Genomic DNA, 25,521 nt, shown 5'->3' with positions numbered 1-25,521 from the left:
TTCTGAATATACAAATGGTTCAAGTCAGTAATCAAGAGGCTGCAACTTTTACATAAATGCTTTCCCCCAACTAAGCCACAGGTTTAATGAGGAAGGTGAATAACTGCATGAGCTAGGCTGTTTCCTCCATCCTATGTGCTGTGTGCAGGTAGGGATCATCTAGGGGGACAGTGAGCACACTGACTCCATGCTTCTAACAAGGTACTGAAAATGTCAAAAGCTAAGTATGTAAAAAAATGCATAAACAGACAAATTGACAAAACATATTTATAGTCTTTTTGAAAGCTAAATGCAAGAATCCTACCTTTAGTCTCTTTCTGTCATTTTATGGCAAAGGAAGACATTAGGACACACCAGCTTGAATTAAAACATCTAGACTTCTAGTGAATTCGATTGCTACAACAGTACACTGGAGGAGGGGATCACTGGTACTTACTGCTGCTTTTCTTGTTCTAAACCTTCCTCTTCTCAATTATCTTTCGTCTCAGAAACAGCTTTTAGTTAGGACACATTTCAGAACTATCCTAAATCACTGAATTAATGGTAAGATTAATCCTGTGACCAACACTTCAGCTTTTAATTAAATGCACAATAAAAAGCAGTACCATTTTCATTAGTACTGTCTTTACTAAAACCATAACAACAGGATGCTTTTTGTGCTTTCTTTAAAGCATAATGTTTTAGAAGACCATAGGCAGAATGTGATATGCAAATATAAACAATATACATTTTTTCTAGAGATGTGGAGGACATGGATAAACTAAGTAAGCTTTTGTTTTTAAAAAATGTTTTCCTCAGAAGGTAAGAATCCTCCCTCAGATAAAAGAAAGAGGAAAAAATAAGAGACTGACAAAACATTCTGGGCAGCTATGTCACATATTTAATAACAGAACTTTATTCATTGCTAAAATTGTTTATGAGAGACTATTAATTATAAAACATGTTTTTGTAAGTCAAAATGCCTTAATTCTGAAAGACACAAAGATTCTGTAATACATCCAAATATCTTTCCTGGCTCAGGATACCAGATACATCAAATCTGCAATATTCCCAGAACATGCTGATTTGGATTTTTAATAATTATATGCTCAATTCCATCCTTCTATAACCCGTGTTTTGCTACCAGACTGATCCTCACTGCATTTTAAGATGCAGATGACTCATCTACTTAACAAATTATATTAAATGTTCGTTGCCATAGCAGTCCAGCGTATTTTACTTGAAAATCCTGACTCAAGCATAAAAGAAAGAATCAAGCCATACTTTCACAGTTGATTTCACCTAATAGAAGCCACTGCTAGTGCTGGGGGAAAAAAAGACAAGAAAGAGAGAATGGCAGTTGTGCCCTTCCTACTCCCTTCCCATATTGCTGAAAACTCAGTACTGCCCCGAGGTGGCACAAATGTTCATGAGATGGTGAGGTGCTGATCCCACTTAAAACTATTCTAAGAATTAGTTTTAAGCTGAACCAAGTCAGGAAACTAATCACTAAGCAAGCACGCGAACAGCTGTCACAGCCTAAGAGTAAAAAGCAGCCAGAGAGCAAAGCAAACAGGAATGAAGCAACAGCATGACCCAAAAGTCAGAAGCTGTTAAGACAGTGAAGTACAACCAACCCCCTGCAGCGAAGTACAGCTGAGGGCACAGTTAAGACTCAATGATAATCTGATGAGCAAAAGAAATACCACTTACCAACTAGCATCTCAAAAAGGAAAACTCCTACAGACCACCAGTCGCATTCCCGTCCATAATAACCATCACCCCCTTGTGACTTCAAAACTTCAGGTGATATGTAGTCGGGGGTTCCCACAGCTGTATCACAGCGCACCATACCTGTCTGTGCAACAGTAAGAATTCAAACAGCTCAATTGAAAATACTTCTGAGTCTTTACACAATTTGTCTATTAGTAGACCAGAAAAAAACATAAAGAAATACAGCCCAAAATATCTGGCTTGAGTAATGTGTTTGAAAGACTCCGTTTTTTCACTCCAGAAGCTTAAGGACTGAAAGGACAATTGCTGAAATGTGCTCTCCCCTGACTACTCCGTAGCATTCTTTCTTGATTACATCTTTCAAAAACAGAACAATTTTAATATTTTTACAATTGGTTTCAATATGAAGCTTCACATTATATCACACTGCTCTTTATCTCACTGAATTCAGGGGAAAACTTCAGACTGATTTTGACAAGCTGTGAGTTCTAGGCCCTACACAGAAAATAAGTTGTTTCTAATTCAGACAATAAATCAACTTAGAGGTAAATTTCTATAGTCACACCTTGGTTTTATTGAAAGATTAAAAAAAATCCAAACCACTATTTATAAAGGATAGCAAAGCTTTTTTTTTTTTAAAAAAAGGCTATTTTTAACATATTTACACAATTGTATTAATGGAATGATGCTTCATCCTCTGCTTCACAGTGAGAGAGTAAATTTGCAGGACCTAAATGATGCAGAAGCATCGTCAGATCTGCCAGCATGCTAAGGCACGATTATAAGCCTTTTTCCCTTTAATCAAGTTCACTGCATTCATTCCAGAGAGACCAGATGGATGAATGAAATTAAATCCTGGATGAAGTTAGGGAAGTACCAAAAATACACTCATCTTTTATCCTGTCTCTCAGGCTGAAATCTTTTCTAAGCCATCTTACAAAGTACTTTCTGCATTTTGCCATCAGCATGAATGGCAATAGAGATTAATTCTGAATATTAATACAAAATACTAGCAGCAACAAATAAAGTCAAAATACATATTAAAGAAAGGAAGAGAATCCCTTTGCATTGGGAATCATATTGACATGTAAAAATCAAGACATCCAATTACAGTATTTTTTCATACACAATATTAACTGCCAAAAGCTTTCATTTATGTAGCAAACCAGAATCCTAGAAAGTCAGAATTAGTAGGGAAAAACTAAAGGGATGACTAAATACTGCGGAGATCTAAGGAGTCTCTTCAAATATCCTCCCACCAAATGCCTACCATTTTCTAGAACTCCATACTGAAGCTGAAACCTAAAGGAAGTTTTAGCTTGTCAGCTACAGAATGAAGAGCAGGTTAACTTCTGTTTTCTACACTATGAACCAGGTAACACAGAACTTGGATTATCCTGGAATAAGAAAATGAAGTTAATTCTTTTCAGAAGAACTAATGCATCCTTTAGACAAAGAAGAATAAAGATGAACACATTTTGATACTAGGAAATAAACTAAAGCCCAAAGCTTCCATAACTCTAAAGCTGAGAACATCCAAAACTGCATCTGGCACATGGCAGGAAACATTTGAAAATCCTGCTTGTAACAGTACTCTATGCACTAACCTACAGATCATCTCTGAAGATTAAGCCTTAGTTTGCTTTGAGCACTGGAGAAATTGTTCTAGGCTGCTCTAGTAGACTAGAACAATTCTAGCAGACTACATCAATTCTAGTAGATTCTGCTTCTCTAGTAGGACTATGGCATCTTAATGAGGACTCTGATATTGGTGCATGTTGATCTCCTCCTTAGCCAAATGCAAAACTAGAACAAGGGAAAGTCTGATTAGTCACTCGGTGAAGACTGGCTGAAGCCACCTGAATCCCTCCCTGTGCAAGAAGCTTCTTTAAAAACCAAGTCACAGTTCTGAAAGATTTCTCTGAAGACTGCAGCTTCAGTCACAACCTTGTCACTTTGACATTGAAGCATTTAATAACACCCCATTTCCCTTTCCTCTGTAATTAATACATGCTTTTTAATGTTATACATGCTGATACTTTATTAAGTCTTATGCAAACAAAGCAAAGCTTGTGCCAAAAAAGCATCAGCCCTACCCAAGTCTGACTGCTGGTTCTTTCCAATGGCATTACAGATGCTGAAGAACTCCAGGTAGAAACGCCATAAATTTTCAGACAAGATGGCAAAAAAATGAATAGCAAAAAAACCCCAAAATATATTTCTGCAGCTGAAAGGGCCCTGCTGCATGCTAACACCAGTTTTCAAGGGACTGTATCTCTCTGAACCTCGCAAAACTCTCTACCTTCTGTCTCAGGAACACATCTAAAAATGCATTCACAGAAACATGTAACAGCATGGGTTGGAAAGGACCTTGAAAGATCATCTGGCCCAACACGTCACAGGACAGGGAGCCTAGATGAGATTACCTAGCACCCTGTCCCACTGCATCTTGAAAACCTCCAGCAGTGGAGATTCTACCACGTCCCTGGAGAGGCTGGTCCACTATCACCTGAATATGGTATTCCCAGATTTCTGTTCATTTGCACACTTATTCTTTCAAAGAACTTGGGTGTTGCTCTGTATATATTTTTAGGTACTGGATACTCTTAACACCACTGTCAGAATCATAGCTTCTATGATCTCTGGCATCAAAGCCAAGTAAACAGGGAAGTCCTCTCTATGCAATACATGGCAGTACATGACATCTCAACAGTCCCTACATTCTGCATGACTTCTGCCTTCTGTACTTCAGCATTTGAAGAGATATAAAACGTGCTGTTTTCCCTGGACAAGGTGTTGCTCCCGTGTTTCAAATACTAAACCTGTTTTATGCACAAGCAGCACACTTACTATAGCAGTTCTCATAAAAAGCTTCCTTTTGGGAGTCTCAGGCCAGCATTTTTCTCATCACCTCAAAAAGATCAAGGTAGATCTTGGAACTTATCTTCTGCAGCTATGTGAGAGATGTGCAAAGATTAAAAAGACTGTCCAGCAGAAACAGCATGTTCTTTCAGGACAGCTTGGCAGTGAGGCTGGAGTGCTTCCTAGCATCGTTCAGAACTATTATATTGCTGGAGACAAAGTAGTTTAGTTTTGACTCTCAAGAGGATCTCCATCAGACATGAATGACTTGCTGTATTGATCCAAGGCTGAGAACCAGGCTTTCAACTCCCTCAGGAAGTTCTTTTCTGTAAACAAGAGCTGAAGAGTACTTTTGTGGAAACATTAGGATAGCTCAGATCAGGTGTTAGCACTGCATGAGTGCTGTAGACAATGAACTGAAGAAAGAAGGATCCAGGAGAGTACTGGACAAGTTTTAATGAGAAATAAATTGAGTTCTAATAAAGGGTACACATCCCTTCTTTCAGCTGAACTGCTTGAGCTGAGGTGATAATCCCAAATGGTAAACTTGCCTCCTTTTGGTGACATCTCTTTTCAACAGATATCCTATAAACCTGTGCTCTTCTAAAACAGCACAAGGCAGTATTATAGCCCAGCAACACTTCCAGACTCCATGATACCTGCCAAAGCCAGCTACAGCTTAGTTTCTTACAGAAAACCTGAACATTAGTCCGATGAAAGCTGCCCTGGGTTACCTTATCATACCTAAATACCAAATGGGAACCATAATTCGTACTTGAGGAATCTTTGAAGCCCACTCCAATCTTTATTCAATTGCATAAATATTCACCTTGTTGCAGATTTTAAAAAAAGCAAAACATGAAAGGAGCCTACAAACCCCCAAACCATCACAACTGAATTATATCAATAGACCAGTTCCTTCTATGTTGAAAAAGATCACTAAACCATTTAGCAATTCTTTTCACATATTGGTAAGAAGGAATTCTGCTCCAGAAGCCTGGACTGGCCTGGAAAACTTAAGAGGACACTGAATTCAAGTCCATAGCAAAGGTAAAAGAAGTCTCAAAAGTCTCTCATGAAACTGCAGCAGAATTTTCCTGGGCTCTCAACAGCACAAGGAAAATACTAACGGTGCACAACTGCTTAAAGCACTCCAAATCAGAAAAAATAAATAAGTATTGGATAAGCATATATTTTTTAGAAATCATCCTGCCAACACCAGTATCGTATTTACACAGCTGGGATGCGTTCGTGTTTTGTAAGAAGTAGCATGAGATTTGGAGACAATCCAGAACCTCTCAACTTCTAAAGTTTCCTGTATAAAAGATATTTGCCATTCCACTGAGTCTGAGAAACACAAAGAAGTTAAAACGTAATCTGTTAAAAAATTCACTTCTTTAGGAAGTCACTGCTTCATTGATGATACTAAGTCCAAACTGGTGCTCACCAAAATTCCTTACAAGAAATGAGCATGCACTTCTCACATTCATAATGTGAGCATCCCCATTTTAATATTCCATTCTGTTAACAAAAGCAAGAAAAAGAAAAAAGGAAAAAAGGCTTACGTTTACCATTTCTGGGATCTCTAAAATACCACAAAGGATCATCCTTTTTTGGCAGATTTGTACTATGAACTTTTTATTTTTTTTTTTAATTCTCTCTTCTGATGAACATCAAATTCCTCCCAGGCTGACTGCCCACTGGCTCAAAACCAAGACTAATTTTTTAAGGAGTAAACTAAGAGATCAAGTGCCATTTATGATTTTTTCATAATAAACACTGCACCCCAAAAATACAGGCACATAAACCATCAAAATGGAGTAAACAATCTATGCCTTCAGAATAACAACTACGATATCAGCAAAACTAAACAGAGTACTCAATCGCCATAAACAGCTGCCAGTTGTTCAATTAAGTTAATATATTGTCACAGGATCACAGGGGAAAAAATCCAGCAAACCCAAACCAGAGATAGTACTTTTATCTCTATTTGGATTCTAGCTAGCTACCCCTGAAGAGACATTAACTTAATGGTGCAAATGCAAATTAATTAAGTACATTGCAGAGATTGCATCGAGCACTTCCTAAACAATACAGAAAAATATCTAATGCATTAAAGCAAATGAACTTAAAAGGATGCTTCTTGCCAACGTTAGTACAGAAACTTTTCTAAGGGCCGGTAAATCATTATTAAAATTCATACACATCTTTTTTAGAATGTTGTACTTTTTCATCAGAATATGTTGTGTAAATTACAGCATATTACTGTTTGTCAGGGAAGATGTTAAAAGTGCAAACTCCTAAAGGTAGCATAATTTTTAAGTCAATGTAGAGTATTACACCCTTTATTTATTACAAAAATAAAATATTCTTATACAACCTCATTAGAAAACTATGTTGACTCTACACAGTAAAATCTGAACAGTTAAAAATGTATGACACCTTGAGAAATAGCTAACATAAATTTATTCAGTGTATCACATGCCACTGCTGCCTTACTGTGACCTCATTTTAATGACCACTAGAGGATGCTATGAGAACAATTAGACAGTAAAAGATAAATAGGGACTGTACTGTGCTTATAAAAAATTTCATTTACAGAAAAATGTCATTTATGAATTATTTCAAGGTTACTAATATTCCAAATTAGGAGTTGTCTCACAAGCTTTTCAGACATTTGCCAAAAAAAGATTAACCTCAGAAATACATAAACACACATGCCTTCAAAAATAACAGAAAGAAAAATAACAAAAAGTGAGTTTACATGCTTCCTTTGTGTGCCAGAAGAGTTTTATTATAGAAAAGGTTGCACTATTTAAAGCACTCTTGTATTTAAAACTAGGCAACAAGGACTAGCTTTCCAACCAAGTATACGATTTGATGAATATCCCTTTGGATAGTGTAATTCGTAAGAAAATAACCTCAGAATTACAGTTTTACAGATGATAAATTATTCAGTGGCATACTTACTTCATCCATTTTCATGCAAGTGCCAAAATCTGCCAGCTTCAGATGCCCATATTTATCTAAAAGCATATTGTCAGGCTTCACATCTCTGTGTATCAAGCCCATCGAGTGAATTGCATCAAGAGCAAGAACAACTTCAGCCGTATAGAACTTGGCCCATTTCTCAGGCACATCATAGTTGCTCATAAGGTTTACAAGATCTCCACCTGGCATGTACTCCATTACCATGTACAAGTATTTGTCATCTTGAAAGGCACAAAATAGCTGCAACATTAAAAAAAGAAAAAGAAAAAAACAAAATCACTTCTCAGAGACAGCTAGGAAAAAGGGTAAGACACTTTAACCTGAAGTTTTGTTAAACCTGAGTATATGTTTTCAAGACTAATGTAAAATTATTTTTGTATTTAAATAATCTATATTTTCTATTATTTATGACAGTACTTCCAAATTTAATGAACTTCAAAAAGCCCCTCATTTTAAATAAATGAAAAAAGATTTTCTGGTTATTTCAGGACTGTAAGCTTCTACATATCCATGTTTCTTGGCATTCAAAATTATTGCAGAGTAAAAATGCAAAATATCAAATCTGAGCTAGGGAGCATCATGTATTGATCTGAAAATAGCACAATAGTGAATAGCATCTAAATCTCCTTATCTCTGTACATCTTTACAAAAACACATGTCACTTCTGATTTTATCCTAAATCAACACATACACTGAAATAAGAAAGAAAAAAATGTTCCTGAAGACAGCTATAACATAAGACAAAGAAATTAAGCTTAACAATAAAATAATGGTCTGGTATAGGTTGCAGATTGTATGTTTGCCACTAGCATGATAGTGATAAAGTAAGTTTAGCCATAGAGGGCTAAAGTTTTAGAGATTTCACTCAGTAATCACCAGCTCTGAAAACAGCCCAAACTAACAAAGCATTACTATCCAGTGTTCAATCTGAAAGTCTCTCACTTTATTTCTCAGGGAATACTTCTCCTTTACGTTAAAAACTAAGATCATTTGCACCTTTAAGTTACCCACACAAAATTCAAGTGGCAAAAGAGGATGTGTGGGAAGGAGAAAAATCGAGAACAGGGAGTTTGCAGAGGATGAGGAACCATGAAAGGCAGGAACATTACTATTGAGATTTGACCTTTAGATAAAAATTAACTGTATAATACAGACAGAAGACCTATGTTATAAATACATAATTTAATACATATATATTGCATTGTATTTGTTTTCACAAATATACAATATATATGGTAATAGTCATTAAAATCTAAATTAAAACCCAAAACACCCTCTGTATTCTCACATGTAAAGATATTAACATAACACAATAATTAATAACAACACTATGCCTTTATACGGCACTTTCATTACTGCCCTCAAGGGCTTTCATTAAAAAATAAAAAATAAAAAGAAATCTAAATTATCTAGTACTCTGGTTTCACTTGTTTTTCACAGAAAAAAGGCAGCACAGCGAAGCAGTGTGATCTGTCCCAGTTTCTAGCTCAGAACAGGACTTACATTTTCTTAAAGCCAGCTCAATATCCTATCACATTGGATGCAATCCCTAAATGTAACACATTAGTACACTTCATCACAGAAGGCATAATGACAAATGAATAAAAGTGCAGTTGCAATTTACAAACACACACATTTATATCACAGTTGCTACACTTTCCTTTGAAAATTGAGGGTTGTACATTTCTTGTTACTTTCAGCTGCAAGTGAAAAGTAAAAATCATTCCAGACAACTACTGTCATTAGAACAAAAACAACGAGCTAAATAAAAATTCATCTATTTGGTTAAGCATTCCTGCTGATAAGAACACAGAATAATCTCAGAAGAGCAAAACATTTAAATAAAAAAACTTTTATAAAGTGTTCTTTTATGAAGAACATATGGAAACCTGAAGGCTAGTCTTATTAAATATACAGAAGCTGGCAATATATGTGAGAGCATTTAAGTGTATTAATTATTTAACAAACTGAAGTACTAACAGTTTCTCTAAGCATACACTTTCATTACTTATTTATTAACTGGTATAATTTACAAGTTACAACAAATAGCAAAATTCAGTACTTATTCTTCCCAAAGGCAAAACATGATGATGATACACGTCATGAGAGAGCTGCAAGCAACAGTGTTCAAAGCTAGCTGAGGAAGTCAACTTTCCATTACTTGGATATTACGTCTGAGGTGACCACTAAACAGGAAGATGGTTTCAAGCAAACTACTGCTACAATCTCCTGTCTTACAGGAGACCCAGAGTGTGCACTCATTCATCTACCAAATAACAGATGAAAAGAGAACTACTTAAGGCACTCCCACTACTAAGTGCCTGTGATCCGTTGACTGCATCATGAGGAAAGAATGGAAACAATGTTGACATTTGTTTCTATATTTCTATACAGACTTTTCTTAGTTGGAAAGGTAACCTCCCTATTATTCCAAATAATTATGTAGGTATTTCAAAAATCTGTTTAATTGTTTTATGATGCATTTATAGTGACTAAAATGAAAATTAATCTACTGTCTAACACAAATACATAGAACTCAGTGAAAGTGCTGCTAACATGTTTTAAAAAGTAAAATCTGAACCTAAACCATGATTTGAGTTTCAATATGAACTCAAAACCAGCTCAAGACTGGGAAAAATGTATGGCTTTATTATTATTATTCTACTACTACTCATCATCCTTACCTGAACCACCCACGGGCTGTTGGCGAAGGCCATGATATCTCTTTCTTCCCAGAAAAAGGCTGAATCTGACCTCTTGATCATTTCAAATTTACTGAGTAGCTTCATTGCATAAACCTTTTGTGTCATTTTATGGCGAACCTGTTGGTTAAAATAGAAGAGAAACAATATTTTTAAAGCACCTTGCAAAAAAAATTAATACTGACATAGTATACGTCTCCTGTGTGCCAGCTGCTTTCTGGGATGCAATGCCTCCAAGTTTTCATATACCCAGTTTTCTACACCGTAAAGATTTGAGAACTTCCAAACCTGGAAAGAAAAACCTAACAGCTGCTTCAGAAAAAATACAGCAGGGTGGAACAAGAAGGATGCCAAATGAAGTAACATATGCCAGAGCCTGGCCAACTGCTACAGCTGCTGCTGCAACCCCAGAAGAGGAGCTAAAGGATGTGCCTCAGGCTGCAGGAGCTCTGAGGAGGTTTTACTGAAGATATACCCATACAAGCACATACTCATTCACCATGGCTATGAAGATAAAAATGAGAGCTAATTCCAGTAGTCTGCTTACTCAAACTGAAACCACCCCACCCCCCCAACAAAACAACCAACCAACCACCCCCCAAACAACCCAAACAAACCCAATCCACAACTCAGAATGAGAAAAGCACCATCTTTCTCTAAAAAACTGGGCTGCTGCTCTTAATATTTCCCGAGTAAACGTGCACACTTCACCCAGAACACACACACAAAAGACTTCTGTTTACAACTCTGCTTATATTTTTTTTTAAATACCATCTATCCTTGTATTTACCCATGTTAGAAATTCTGCAGGCAGTTCACTTCAGGCTCTTACAATTCTTTTTTTTTTTTCCAGAAAAAAACATTGCTCTAATTGCTGAAGTAGTTCTTAAATTTACTTTACATGGTGTAAAATTAATAACATAAATCTTGTTGGAAAACTGAAATTAGAACTCTTATGACAAAATCTGAAAATATTTTTGAAAGCTTCATCTGAATACAGACATGAAACAAGATCCTTAAGGTACAGACTGTAAAGTCATTGCTCTGTTAATGAAATGTTAGATTTTTGCTACTTTATGAAACAACTACTAAAGGACCAGGTTGTTAACATACTTAAGTGTTCCTTACTGAAATCAAGGTGAGAAGCTCTAAGATGTCTGAGTCAGCAGAAAAAACAAATGAACTGCATCTTAAGTTTCAGTGTATATTCTCCACATGAAAATAAAAAATTCAGTGGACTAATTTGTGAAATCAGAACCAAATGGTTAAGATTTTCTGGTACATTTAAAAGCCTCCCATTTAGTACATTAAAACATCTCTCTCAACCTCTTAGTTTTACACAATGTCTGAGTTTAATTATGCTGCTTGAAAGAATATTTAATAGGCCCTTTTCCTGAACAGCTGTAAATGTTTCAGGTTCATTACAGCTGCAGTGCAAAGCTTCAGAGAGGCACCTATTTGCTTTACAAATATGGGAGTGTCAGCCTCTTCCTCCTGAGGAGCTGTAGAAATTAATGTTGCTGAAACCAACAGGAATGATCTCTAGAAATAGGAAAAGGGGTGTGTATGTGAGTGTATGTGTGTGTGCAATCTTGGAAAGAGTGAGAACACGAACTGAAACTGGATTATTTATGAATTTACTGTTCTTGAAATTGGACATTTTTGCTCTCAAGATACAGGTACAAAAGTTTTAGCATCAGTATCTTGCATAGTTTAGCACTATCCAACAGCTTTCTATATAGGTATATCAAAAAACCTCCAACCAAACACCAAAACAGAAACGCATTACCTACATGTGTCAACAACTCTACAATTTGTATATTTTAGGACACTAATAACCAGCAAGTGAAGGTGTCCTTAAAAAGGATTTTGCAAACTATCTCCTTCCTGTTACTAATCCCACAACAGGGATTACTTACAAAGATATGGTGGTACACCACAAACTTTACCCCACAAAGCAGAGCTTTTGTAACCCTGCTCAAAACCAGAAGAAACACGAAGACCAGCAACCTCAACAAGATATTCAACTGAAAGATGTTCAACTGAAGGTGCATTTTTTGTAGCTGTTCACATAAAGCTCTGCAATGGATTCAGTAGTTTACAATTCCTCTAAACGTAGTGTACTCTTGCCAGTGTGTAGTTCGCACCACTGCCTTTGTTTACAAGAGTAATTGTTTCCCACTATTTAGGGGATAAGACAGGTAAGTCAGCAAAGCCTGATGCTTTCACATAGGAGAAGCAAAGTACAGGGCCAGAGGGACCAGAAACCAAAGTTTGTATACCTCTTGCGGGTGGTGTCATAGAATCATAGAATAGTTAGGGTTGGAAAGGACCTTAAGATCATCTAGTTCCAATCCCCCTGCCATGGGCAGGGACACCTCACACTAAACCATATCACCCAAGGCTTCATCCAACCTGGCCTTGAACACTGCCAGGGATGGAGCATTCACAACCTCCTTGGGCAGCCCATTCCAGCACTTCACAGGAAAGAATTTCTTCCTTATATCCAGTCTAAACCTCTGCTGTTTAATTTTTAACCCATTACCCCTTGTCCTATCACTATAGTCCCTAATGAAGAGTCCCTCATCAGCATCCCTGTAGGTCCCCTTCAGATACTGGAAGGTTGCTATGAGGTTTCAATAGGTTATCAGTTGGCTAAACTATTTCTTGAGGTATTTTCAACAGAGGTTCATTCTCTATGCAAAAATGAAGGAACCAAAGCAACAACAAGCATACTGGCACACACAAAGACTGGTGTCTTGGGACACCTTACAGGTGAACAGACCTATCAATGAGAATACTCCTTTATCACCATCACGGCCGCTGGAGACTGTCTATTTAGCTGCTAGCCACTGCACTCTTTACCCAGAGCTATATTTGTGCATACATATACTGTCTCATATAGCAGATTATTCATGTATTAAACTGTCATGATGTTTCAATTTCTTCCAACTGTTTAAATGAACTGCCAAATTTAAACTGCAGCTCAACACAGCTCACTCTCAAAATAGGTAGGAAAATCCCTTCATGCCATTAACACTGAGTAACATGGCCTCGTTTAACTTATGAAAATGCATAAAGAAGTAAGAATTTCCCGCTACTCTGCTTCATCAACCTGAGACTTTCAAAAAACAAGTACATGCAAACTGAATCCCCAATTTCTACAGCATTCATGTCAGAAGACAATGCGTAAGCAAAAATATAACATATCTATTTGAAGCCATCAGATTGAGTATGCGTACTGATCATGGTACCATCTCTTACAAGAGAAAATAAACATCCTAGAGTGGAGTTGTGAAATTAATTCTAAGGTTTGAAATAATCACAGATATCCTGAATTACTTGAATAGAACCCTTAGAAATTACTACAGATAGAGTATCAAAGTTCATGCCCTGATAAATTTTCAGGTAACAGACCACAACAGCTTTATTTATATTTATTTACAGATATATATTATATATAACTTTATATAACATTATATATAAGTTCATATATATATAAGTATATAATATATAGTATTATATGTAAAATGTATTTATGTTTTTATATATATTATAGAGCACAACTGCTTTATTTATATTTATTTATACTACTACAGAATGTACACATCAGCAGTGGCTGGGGGACTAAACCTAATTAAGAAAGCACTTAATGGAAAAAACTAAACCAGCACCAACCACTGATTTGCAACACTAAGAAATCACATAGTAAAGACTATCACACAAACCATTCTTTGCTACCCAAATACAAGAGCTAGCCTTGCATTAGCTTTCTATTCGAGTACATGATCTAGTCAGCCTGCTGTGTCACTGCAACATTACAGTGCTTTATGATGAGACCAGGGAGAAGGGACAAAAGATGTTTCAATTTCTAATCAATAGGACTTTTTCTCACTGAAAACAATCAAGAGGTACTCAGGATGTGCTTTCATAAATCACTGTTTCTGCACAAACCACAACTAACATATTAAGCACCATAATTCAATTTTTCTGTCTGCCTTAGACACCAGTCACTTTTATTCATGGCACTGCATAACAGACGCAACCTGGCAGCTGGCAATTATTTTCTTTGCCTTCCCCATCACTACAGACCCAGAAAAGACAGAGGCCAGAGCTTGAGAATAGTTTAATATGTCTGAAGTTACAGGGAAATTGTTTTCCCACCAAAGTCAGATGCTCACTTGACTGGGCCAATTTTATTTTATTTTTTTTATTAATTTTTGAGGGGAAGAAGGAAGGAAAAGTGCGGCTTTAAAAAAAAAAACAACTATCTATATGATACAACAGTAGAGAATGTGTCTTTTTTTTCTCTAAGATCTGGAAAGCTGGTCTCTCCCACACCACTTCTTTTACAAGAAAAAGCCAGACTGGAGCAAAAAGGGTGGGGAAACAAAATTAAATTAAGGAGGACACAGCTGACTAGTTTATGCTGCATATGAATAAACTCAAAATTTGGCTTGTTATAGTCAACTATTTCTAATACATAATAAATATTTGTGCTACAAATATTTATGAACAATGGCACACACTGATAACTTGACATTCATGAATTTAACCCATGTACCTCATGTTTTATTTATGGTTCTTTCTGCGTTTAGCCCTCACTGAAACAAATTTCTATTTTGATCACAGAACGTGTTGCAAAATACTTTGATTACTGCAAATCCATCATCTGCAACTGTGGTGTTAACATTTTGAATGGAGCAGAAATAGATGGAGCTTAGCTCAATAGTTTAAACTTGTATCATACCTTGTGAGGCAAAAAATCTAGGTATGTATGCCCTCATCACCAGCTAATATTAGTTCAGATCTATTGCTGCTTATTAACCTGCTACTTTTTAGCTGTAAGACTGCATAACATTATGATTTATACTTCTATTTTTTTACATCCCCCCAAAGAAGTGTTAAGTTGGCAAGAAGTACAGAAGAGCTCTATACGAACACAGAGAAGTTCCCTTCTGGAACCTAGCATTTTTAGCTTTTGCTATTTGGGGGGCTGAAGGGCTTATATAAAGAATTAAAAAATCCCCAATAGGAATAATGAAAAACCAAAACAAAACCATCATTATATGACCAAGTTTCTATGCATTTTACCACAACATTATAATGATGAGGCAAATGAGAAGTTTGTCTTCAGATCCCTCAAAGTACCTAACAGCAGTGCATACACTGAAAAATCAACTCTACTTTAAACTGTGCATGACTCAGTGAATTAAGAAAAAAAAGTTTTCATTCTAGGCCACAACAGAGAAGAACTTGTATGTGAAAGGAAATGTTAAGAAAATGGAAATTATTCATAAAACCTGCAGGCTCTTAGAAAGATACATATGAAAACAATGTATTTTGAATTCTGAAGCACATTAAAAATACAATTCTCTTGGATGCTCCCAGCAAATATATCAGAGCAACTTCCAAAAAATGCACCAGACTTCTATTATTGGGATCTTCATCTCTCCCTCTGTGCCTCAAACGAGGAACTATGCTCCTTACAACCTGATTCTTCAATGACTTCCAATGCAAGTGCACAAAAAGGAGCATCTCTACTACCTTCTGTAAGTAGATACATATATAATGATAAAAATGTCTAATAGAAGACTTTAAAACAAACCATCTGACATGACTGTCAGTGGAAAGACAAAGAGTAGACTGCTTTCTTTCAAAGATCTCTGCAGCAGCCCTTTCGCAAAAGCAATTAGGTTCTGCTGAAGGTTTTGGTTTTAATCTCTTGCCAGCAAGGATATAAAAGCATATAAAGATAGATATTAAATCTTTAAAGTCTTATTTGAAAAGGGAAATCCTGGGAATCTTTGGAAACACTCCTCGCCATACTTCATAAATTCTTCTGCATTATAAAAGCTCAAACAGAAGGAGATAGGGGAGAGAAAGCTACATTCTCATGTTGCCACACTTGGATGAAGTTGCCTTAAAAACTTACATAAATTAATAATAACTGCCAATTGAAGGTTGTTAACTGCTACATGAAGTGCATCTAAATTTGCACATCACCCATGAGTCATACAGTCTTAGACTAGTTGCAGGGATTGCTCCCCAGTTCCAGACAATTTCACCGATACTAATATGAACAATGCAAATACTTTTATAAATGGCTAACAAATCTATTGCCATTATATGTTGTGGAACTCCTAGAACACGTCAGAACTAGGATCTTGCCGCATTTCTGAACAAAGTTCCAACAATCTTTGTATTTTCCAAAATTGCTTTACATTACAAGACAATAGGATTCTCCTGGCTTCTTAGTGCTAAATCCCATGTCAAAAGGCACAAGCAAAAATCCCTCCTCTTCCTCTAGAAATGCATGGCTCAGCGGGTGCACAGCTGTTAGCTCATGATAACTTGTCCTTGGTGTTTGTATTCTCAGATTCTATCTGGCACTTTTATCCATAGCTTATTTCAAAACTGACATATCGATCCATCATATGGATCATATGTTCACATTTTTGTGCTATTTATCACACAGTATGAGTTGAAAGTCCAGGGAAAATCAAAATTGAGTAAAAAGCAGGCTATGCACAATATACCAAGTTACTTTATGCATTTGATTGCCTTAAAAAAAAAATTCTCCACAATATAAATTCAAAAAGGAATGCCATTCTTACATTAGATATTATATAAGATACAATGTTGAGTAGATAATGCCTTAAAAATAAACCTTACATGAGTCATCAGTTAACTAGAATGAAAGCATCACAATTACAAGAGAAAAAACAAGTTTTTCTGTCGCACTATTAGCTTCTGCTTTCATAGGACGGTTAGATATTGCTATCCAGGGATGCTTGTGGCCAAAAAAATTTAGAATTGCCATGAACTTCCTCTTCCATTTGATCAAAGGATAGCACACTGTTTTTTTAAGTCCTTGAGAATCCATCACCCATCCAAACTCAAATGTACTGTTTAATATGAACAGAAATGACATCATGATACAATGAAAATAACACTACGTCTTTGTAAGAATGCAGTTTTAGATATAACGCATGCAAGACTGAGGAAGGCTTTGGCTAGAGCCATAGATCTGTCTAATCATTAAATCATTACATTCTTACCAGCTGCACTTCTCCAAAAGCCCCTCTTCCAATCACCTTAACAACATCATAGTCTTCGGCTTTCATTTGTAAAGCTCTGATTTTTTCCACAATCTTCTCATCTAAAACAAATGAAAGTTGTGTCAATGCATGTATTTGAAGAATGCAAGAATTTTCTCTAACATTTTTCATTTAAAGCAAAAAAAATTTAAATATTTAGAGCCTTCTTAGGAATTCTTGAAATCTACAGTCACTATTAATATACCTTTTCATTACTGTTGGAAACCACTAACCATCTACCTGTAGCTGTAGCAACTGAATTGTCTCTTGGATTTTGCTGACTCTTGTTTCACACCTCTAATAATCATTCGAGCTTATGGGAAGACTCTGGTAATGAGAACCAGAGGCCCCTATCTTGAAATTTTAATTACTTCTTGCACCAGGATTCACTGACACAGCACCAGCAGTAACACAGGGGTGTGAAATACCTGGTTCACACCAAAGCACTGCAGGTGCAACTTGCTCCTACACAAATGGAGGGTACAGCTGCAGTCAAACAATGAGGAATATCTCCCTGTAACCTTCACGTACAACTTCAGATCATGCAAGTATATGGCTTGAAATCCACTCACATTTATTCCATATGAAATAATTATTCAAGTTTATGTAGGTCTTCATAGCTCCTGTCCACCTCAAAGTGTTTTTTAGTGCTCACTACATATGTAGTTCTACCCTTTTAAAAATCAGATCTACAATGCTCTGTTGAAGTATCCTCTAGTGCAATATTCTGTAGACAAACTGTCTTTCAGTATTTTTCTTGCTGGCAGTTGTGGGAATCTGTAAATGCAACCAGTGAAATCCTGACCTCTGACAACATCTAAAAACATGCAAGGCCCCAAACTGTTTGACTCTGAAAATGTAGCACACTAGTGAATGCATTCCTGCCTAAATGCATTTTTTAAATCTCTTCTTATTACAAGCACAAAAGATAATGGGAGCAATGAACAGAATCCATAATACTGGAGGTAAATTTTCTTAAGCATGACAAGCTTTGACACTACCTCCATACATGCTTAGAGGAAGAACCAAACAAAGCGAACAGGTTGTCTGGAGTGAGACCTCTACCAGGCAAGAAATTGTATGAAAAGCTGTGGATGCTTATATTCAGAGAGGTGCAGAGATGTATATTGTGGGATCATGTTTAGCATCAAAGACCATGGAATTTGATCCAAAGAAAGACGTTAAAGGGGATCTCAGATGTGAATACAAGCAAAACAAAAAGGGATCAGAGATCAGTTAATTCAGTATGACATTAAAGATAAAATTGTCAGAGCGGAGTTAATGGTAATGAGCATCTAGTAAATAGTTTAACCATTCCTACGTATTCATGAACCTGGCAGCTACAAGCAAACCTGGAGCTACAAGCAATACACTTCTTTTGACCCAATTGAGCAACAAGCCTAATCAGGAAGGCACTCGGATCTATTACTCACAAACCAAAAAGAACGGGCCAAGGATGACAAACTCTGTGGCAGCTTGGCTGAAGCAACCATAAGATGGTGGGATTTAAGACCCTGAGAGAACTGAGGAAGGAAAATAGCAGACCCTGGACTTCAGAGGATCAGATGATGCCTTGTTCAGGAAATTCACAGGCAGGATCCTGTGGGAAGCCACTGAGGAGGGTAGAAGAGTGGGCTGATCTTCAAAAATGATTACGTTCATAGCACAAGAACAGTTCATTCCAGTTGGTTAGAAATAGAGCAGGCATGGCACAGAGCCAGCCTGTTTGAACGGGTAACCTCTGCCTCAACTCAAGCACAAAAACCAGGTTTGGAACATGGAAGCAGGGATGGGGTACCCAGCAGGAATCTCCCAAGCACGGACGTGGGAAAGCCAAGCTCATCTGGAATTGAAACTAGCCAGGGTTATGAATGGAAACACGAGCCTTTATAAATACACTTACAATAAAAGAATCAGGCAAATACAGGCCTGCTGCTGTCAGTGGGGTAGGGGATATAGTGCCAAAGGACATGGAGAAGACCAAGGTGCTCAATGACTTTTTTGTCTCAGACTTCACTGGCAAGCTTTGCTTACAGGCCTACCAGCTCGCCAGAGCCAACAGCAGTGTGGGGCAGTGAAGTACTACAGGAGAGGAAGTCACAGTTAAGGAGCAATAAAGCAAAATTGACATGTGCCAGGCCAAAAGACAACAAAAATACACCCAAATTTGGTGAAGGAACCAGTCAACACCATTACCAGGCTGTTCTCTATCGCTTTTGAAAGGTCACAGCAACTTGGGGAGGCTACTGATGATGGGTAAAGGGCAAATGTCATGTGAGTGTTCTAGAAGGGGTAACAAGGAGGATCCAGAAAGCTATAGGCTGGAACAGCATGATAATTAAGGAGCAAATCCTCTGGAGTCTACTTCCAAGCCCTTGAAAGGCAAGAAAGGATGAGAACAGCCAGAATGGATCTAAAAAAGGACAAACTGTGTTTGATTAACCTGACTGCCTCCCAGGACGAAATGTCTGTCTTGTGGATAAGGGGAGAGCAGTACACATTTCCTTGTCTTGACTGTACCATGACTTCTAAGACAGCGTCTCAAAGTATCTTTGTAGCCAAACCAGGCCAACATGGATTGCACAGAGGAATTACAAGGTGACTGAAAACCTCACTGGAGAAAGGGGAGGTGTTAAAAAAACAAACAAACCCTAAATAAACAAGCAAACAAAAACAACACCCCTCAACAACCATTAATAATGAGGGAAGAGAGACTGCTAGTAAAGATGTAAGGACAGAGGCAACTAAAACTTCAAAAGCAGACAGATCTGCTGCATTCAGTGTAACAGTAAGACTGTGAAGTAATACAGAGTTGAGAGCATTCTGAGACTGTTTTCTACAGTGAGTCATGCAGGCTTATACAGAAAGCATAGGACAGCATCAGCTTCACCCACACCAACTTTATTATTTCAGTTATAACACGAATTAATTTTGCAGTTTGAAACGGGAAGAATTGCTTGGAATATTACTTAATTGTAAATCAGAAGCTCTGGCACAAGACAAGAAGGATAAATGCGAATTCACAGGAAGCAGCACTAGAGAAGGAGTATCAGCAAATTTCAAGTCAAGAAGAATGTGCAATTACTCATTTGAACACAATGTTACATCTCATGAGGGAGGGGAATCACATGAATTTATTTTCAAATGTTTGAGATGTTTCAAATGTTTTTAGATGTGTGAGATGAGATGGCAGGGAGTTAAAACATGTTGATAAATAGGGTGTAGTTTTACACAGCTCCATTATCAGAGGAATACTTCTCTGTTCAAAGTAAAATACAAAATTATGAACAATGTTAACAGAGCTCCAGTGAAATGGCTTTAGCATTGAACACTGCAGTTAAGCAATGAAAAACCCAACAATGTATCAAGTAAACAATGAGAACCAACCAAGGAATTACCAGTTTTATCAACCCTGTGAAATGCTGAGGATGGAGAAATCCTACTTGCTCTCCCAAAATATGAATAGAGTATTTCTATTGGAATGGACATAGTCCAACTGCCTGACCACTTCAGGCTTGACCAAGATTCAAAGCATGTTATTAAGGCATTGTCCAAACGCCTCTCAAACACTGACAGGCTTCGGGCATCAACCACCACTTTAGGAAGCCTGTTCCAGTGCCTGACCACCCTCTCAGTAAAGAAATGTTTCCTAACACCCAGTCTAAACCTCTCCCAGCACAGCTTTGAGCCTCTTCCATGCCCCCTGTCACTGGATAACAGGAAGAAGAGCTCAGCACCTCCCTCCCGACATCTCCTCCTCAGGAAGCTGAAGTGAGCAATAAGGTTGCCCCTCCTAACTCCTTTAACTGAGACTTAATAACCTTAATTAATAACAGTAATCATCATCTAGGGATGCAGATGCTGTGGAGGTATCAGTTATACAGACAGGTTGTTTATTTTGTCACAAAATTTAATAGATACGGAGCAGATAACCAAAGCATGGAAATAACCTGAAACAAAAATCAGGCTACAAGAAAGCAAGCTCAGAGGAATCCTGAAGCAATGTCATAATTACAACATGCTGGAACGTATGATTTAGTTCATGTAACACATAACATGATCTAATTCAAGGTGCAGTAGACCTTTTGAATATCATCATTTTAGAGAGGACTACGTTTTTAGAAGATTTCATATGGATGAGTTTGTACATCTGTGATATCTATACGCACAGATTGTACCCAACAGCCTCATGAATTTGCAACAGCATGAAGCCCAGAAGAACAAATATGTTAGATTTAAAGGAAGATATCAGATGGACTCCCCAGCCCCATAATATAATGCAATCTTATAAAAATATTGTGACATTTGAGAAAAAACCCTAAAATGTGAGAATGTCATCACATATGACTCAGTTTTCTTCTTTTAACACAGGAAGGGACCAGGAATGCTGGATAGCAAGAGTATTTAAGGAGAGCTTTCGATTTACTACTTGAAAATGGCACTATAACCTTTAAACAAATGAAGCTTCACTTTCTGAAAGGGCAGAGTGTTTGGATCATCACTGACAGCTGGCAGCAAGAATGTGGCTGAAGGTTACAAGTGCTTGTGAAAATGGAATAAATACCTGAACTAGAAGAGTAAAAGGGGGCTGGGAGGAGAAGAAAATCAAGCTTTTCTGCTCTTAAAGGGGGGAAAAAAACATGTTCAGGTTATTTTCCTAAAAGTTAAAAAGAATGGATATCAGGCAGTTCTGGGGCATGTATATATGAGCTATAAAAATGCAAGGAAGTGCAATTTCATCCACAGAGAGCAGAAACAGTCAGTCAATGAGTGCTGCTACAGAGCACCTTAAGTCAAAAGTTGCTGCCCTAGGCAAAAGTTTAGCCAGAGTTAAACTGAAGAACAGCCAGCAACTGCTGCAATCCCACATCCGCCCAAAACCAAACAAAAAGCACAAAAGAAAGACTGAAGTAATTAGGGGCACATACATATGATCTGGTCAAAGGTGTGTGAGTAACATGAAGCTGCTGGAGACCTTAGAGAAGCAGCAGAAACTAGAAGGCATAGTTTCCCCCTCCAGATCAATGAAAAGGGGACACAAGAAGTACTGTGTCTTGCACAGATGAAAGGAGTGGAAGATACAGGAAGAGAAAGCAACAGCGCTCTGACATGAGAGGACATACCCCTGACTCAGTGAAAGTAAGCCCGATGGCAGAACTGAATTTCTATCTAACAAGTACCCAAATGGAAAAGTGGTTAATAACTCTGATGAGTAAGTTGCTTATACATCTAAGACATTCTTAAACACTGTGGCTCTAATTCATGCTGTGCTTGAGAGAAGTTGCTTATTCGATACCTCTCCCATTACTACTCTTACCAGAACAGTATCATTAAGAATGGAATCAGAGCCTGACCTTCAGAGGTGACTGCAAAGATCTGGCAAGGAATGGTCTTAATGAAGCCAAAAGAAAACTATAGGGGCAATTAGCTCCTTAATTCAAGTTCCACAGTGCACTAAATTTCTAAGATTCTTCTCTGGCATCTAACATTTTATCTGTGTCACTGACAGGAAGCATGGAGCACAGAGAATTACAGTCATGACAGGCATTAACACCATACCAGACAATGCATTTCTGTTGCTAACCGCACGGCTGGCACATGATTTAGCAACTTCAAGCAGTGCAACAAAACGTAAAGGAAGGAACCAGAACCATCACTTTTCCAAAATTTAATCTTAATAAATAGATCTTCTAAGTAAGCATGACAAGAGAAAAATGGCAAAACAACCTTCCAGGATATTTATTCAGGGATTTAGCAAAGCTGCTGCACCAGTGGCATACCTGTACTAGAAGTTCCTTCTACTGTAAATACATCCCATGGCATTAATACTCTAGAAGTTTTCCAACCTCCAAAACATCAGCAAATAATTTTAACAGTAGTTTTCCAATTTTTTAGTGATGCTGGATAACTTGTAGGAAGTCAATGACCCATTTAGGGTATCCAGGCTTCTAGATCATACTTGGTCTGTTGATGGCACCAGTCCATGTGCTGTTGTCTGGACTTCCTCAACATCCATTCTTCACGCCCTTGCATTTCTCATAATAATATTATAAACTATTAAATATTTTAAACTGTTCTTTAAAATTGTTGCTTAATTATTTAATTCCCTGCTAAAAGAGTTAACTTTCTGTTAAAGAGTTAACAGGCTATGCAGTACCTGCATGTACCACCACAAAAGGCACATGTTGCTAAGACTTATCAAATCTCAACATGGGAGAAAAAGTGATTTGGAAGATTTACTCAACCTGTTGCCATAGCCAAGATGAGAAGAAAAAAACAAAAGACCAAGAAATATTTGTTACAAGTCCATGCTGGAAAGCTCAAGCTTCTTTTCTATAATAAACAATCTAGTTTTTGCTCTCAGAGGACTACAAGATTCCTCTCATTGTTTTGGGAACTAAATATTACATTATGCTTTCCTGCCTCATGAATACTCAAAAAAAAAAAAAGAAAAGAATCCTAACAGTACACTAAAGCAATAAAGAAGACTAAAAAGGAATGGTTGTATTATATGAGATACTTATGTGCCTCTTATAATAAAGACATGCTCTACTTTGGTTCAGAGCCTTAAAGAAAGTCTCTTATAAGAATACTAAGGGAAAGCAGGCAATGAAGGAGTTCTTGCATATTAAACATGTGAAGAAGCTGCTTTGGCAAAGCAGTCACAGATACAGGATACAAAAAAACTCCTATAGTATGGGCAATTAATAAATTGCAGCTTTGTGACATGAGTTAAAACATTTGAGTTTCAACTTGAAACTATGATTTGAGCTGAATACCAGTGTCTCAGCTGAGACACAAAATACTTCATTTTAAAATTAAAATAAGCTATTAATAAAACTTTAACCTGATTAGAAATGACTTGCAGCAAGTCTGAAGTAGGGTGTGTTCAAACCCCTGGGAATATGGTAGGAAAGAAAAATTTCCTTCTTGGTGTTACTGTGGAAGAATTAAGTGAGACTGGAAATAGGATGATTATTGCAGTGTTCTCCATAGTTTTTGAACATTTGTGCAATGTGGATTAGAAGAATCATAAGCAACAACTCTGCCTCAGCTGCTTCACTTTGCACTAGAGAGCTAGCTCACAAGCCAGTCTTGACTCCTCTCTGTGGTTGCTTCAGGAAGCCTCAAGGACGGATGCAGGCTCCAGGCCCACGGCACAGAACACTCATCAGATTCTGTCAGAATCTTTTGACAGCAGTTCTCATCTAGGCATTTGCTAAAGCCCTTCAGATGCTGAGAAAAATCAGGAGAGACAAGAACTCGCTGATCCTTAACCAAAGAAAGCAACAACTTACTGTTCCGTAAGTTAATACAAACCCAAGTCCAAGATAGCGAGAGGCTGCAGCAAGCACATGTACACTCTTCCTTCCCATTGATACTTGCTATACTCAGAACTGAGTTTCCAGAAAGAAATAAAAAGCTATGGGTTCACCATCTTTAAGTTGCATTGAATAATGCCAGTAAGAACCCAGTTGTCCCGTTTTCTCTTGCACCTAAGCAGCTCCATTGTGCTAGCACAAGTATCAGTGCACAAAATGAAAAGCATAGAAATTGGTCTTTGCTTTTCTTTTGCCTGACAAGTTTTTTAAAACAAGAAATAAACCAACCACCCACCCCACTCTTTGCATCAATTCTACCCAGTTCCCCAACCACACAAACACCTGTGTCAGAGAGGACTCTGACATAAATCACTGTGGCAAGACTATAGGCTGAGAAAGTTGGGGCTGTTCAGTCTGGAGAAGGCTGCATGGAGACCTCATAGCAACCTTCCAGTATCTGAAGGGGTCCTACAGGGATGCTGGGGAGGGACTCTTCATTAAGGACTGTAGTGACAGGACAAGGGGTAATGGGTTAAAACTTAAACAGGGGAAGTTTAGACTGGATATAAAGATGAAGTTCTTTACTGTGAGGGTGGTGAGACACTGGAATGGGTTGCCCAGGGAAGTTGTGAATGCTCCATCCCTGGCAGTGTTCAAGGCTAGGTTGGACGATGCCTTGGGTGACATGGTTTAGTGTGAAGTATCCCTGCCTATGGCAGGCGCCTTGGAACTAGGTGATCTTAAGGTCCTTTCCAACCCTAACTATTCTATGATTCCAAGACTAATTCTTTCAGTTGCAATGCCAAAATATTACCAGGTCAAATTTTTACA

General features: G+C 37.5%; 1 protein-coding gene across 3 annotated transcripts in view; it reads right to left on the bottom strand.

Annotated features, from left to right (window-relative positions):
* The window catches only part of ROCK2 (Rho associated coiled-coil containing protein kinase 2), a 97,612-nt gene that overhangs the window by 28,877 nt on the left and 43,214 nt on the right, over positions 1-25,521 (bottom strand). For all 3 annotated transcript variants that reach the window (XM_034060809.1, XM_034060807.1, XM_034060808.1), the window contains exons 3-6: positions 17,330-17,430; positions 10,251-10,388; positions 7,546-7,806; positions 1,693-1,837 (exon numbers count right to left, since the gene is read on the bottom strand). In XM_034060809.1, the coding sequence (XP_033916700.1) occupies positions 1,693-1,837; positions 7,546-7,806; positions 10,251-10,388; positions 17,330-17,430 (645 nt within the window). The remainder of the gene's footprint in view (positions 1-1,692; positions 1,838-7,545; positions 7,807-10,250; positions 10,389-17,329; positions 17,431-25,521) is intronic.

The sequence above is a fragment of the Melopsittacus undulatus genome, chromosome 3 (assembly GCF_012275295.1).
Source record: "Melopsittacus undulatus isolate bMelUnd1 chromosome 3, bMelUnd1.mat.Z, whole genome shotgun sequence".
Taxonomy (NCBI): Eukaryota; Metazoa; Chordata; class Aves; order Psittaciformes; family Psittaculidae; genus Melopsittacus; species Melopsittacus undulatus.
Note: the sequence above shows the minus strand (reverse complement) of the source record. Positions and strands in the feature narration are given on the sequence as shown.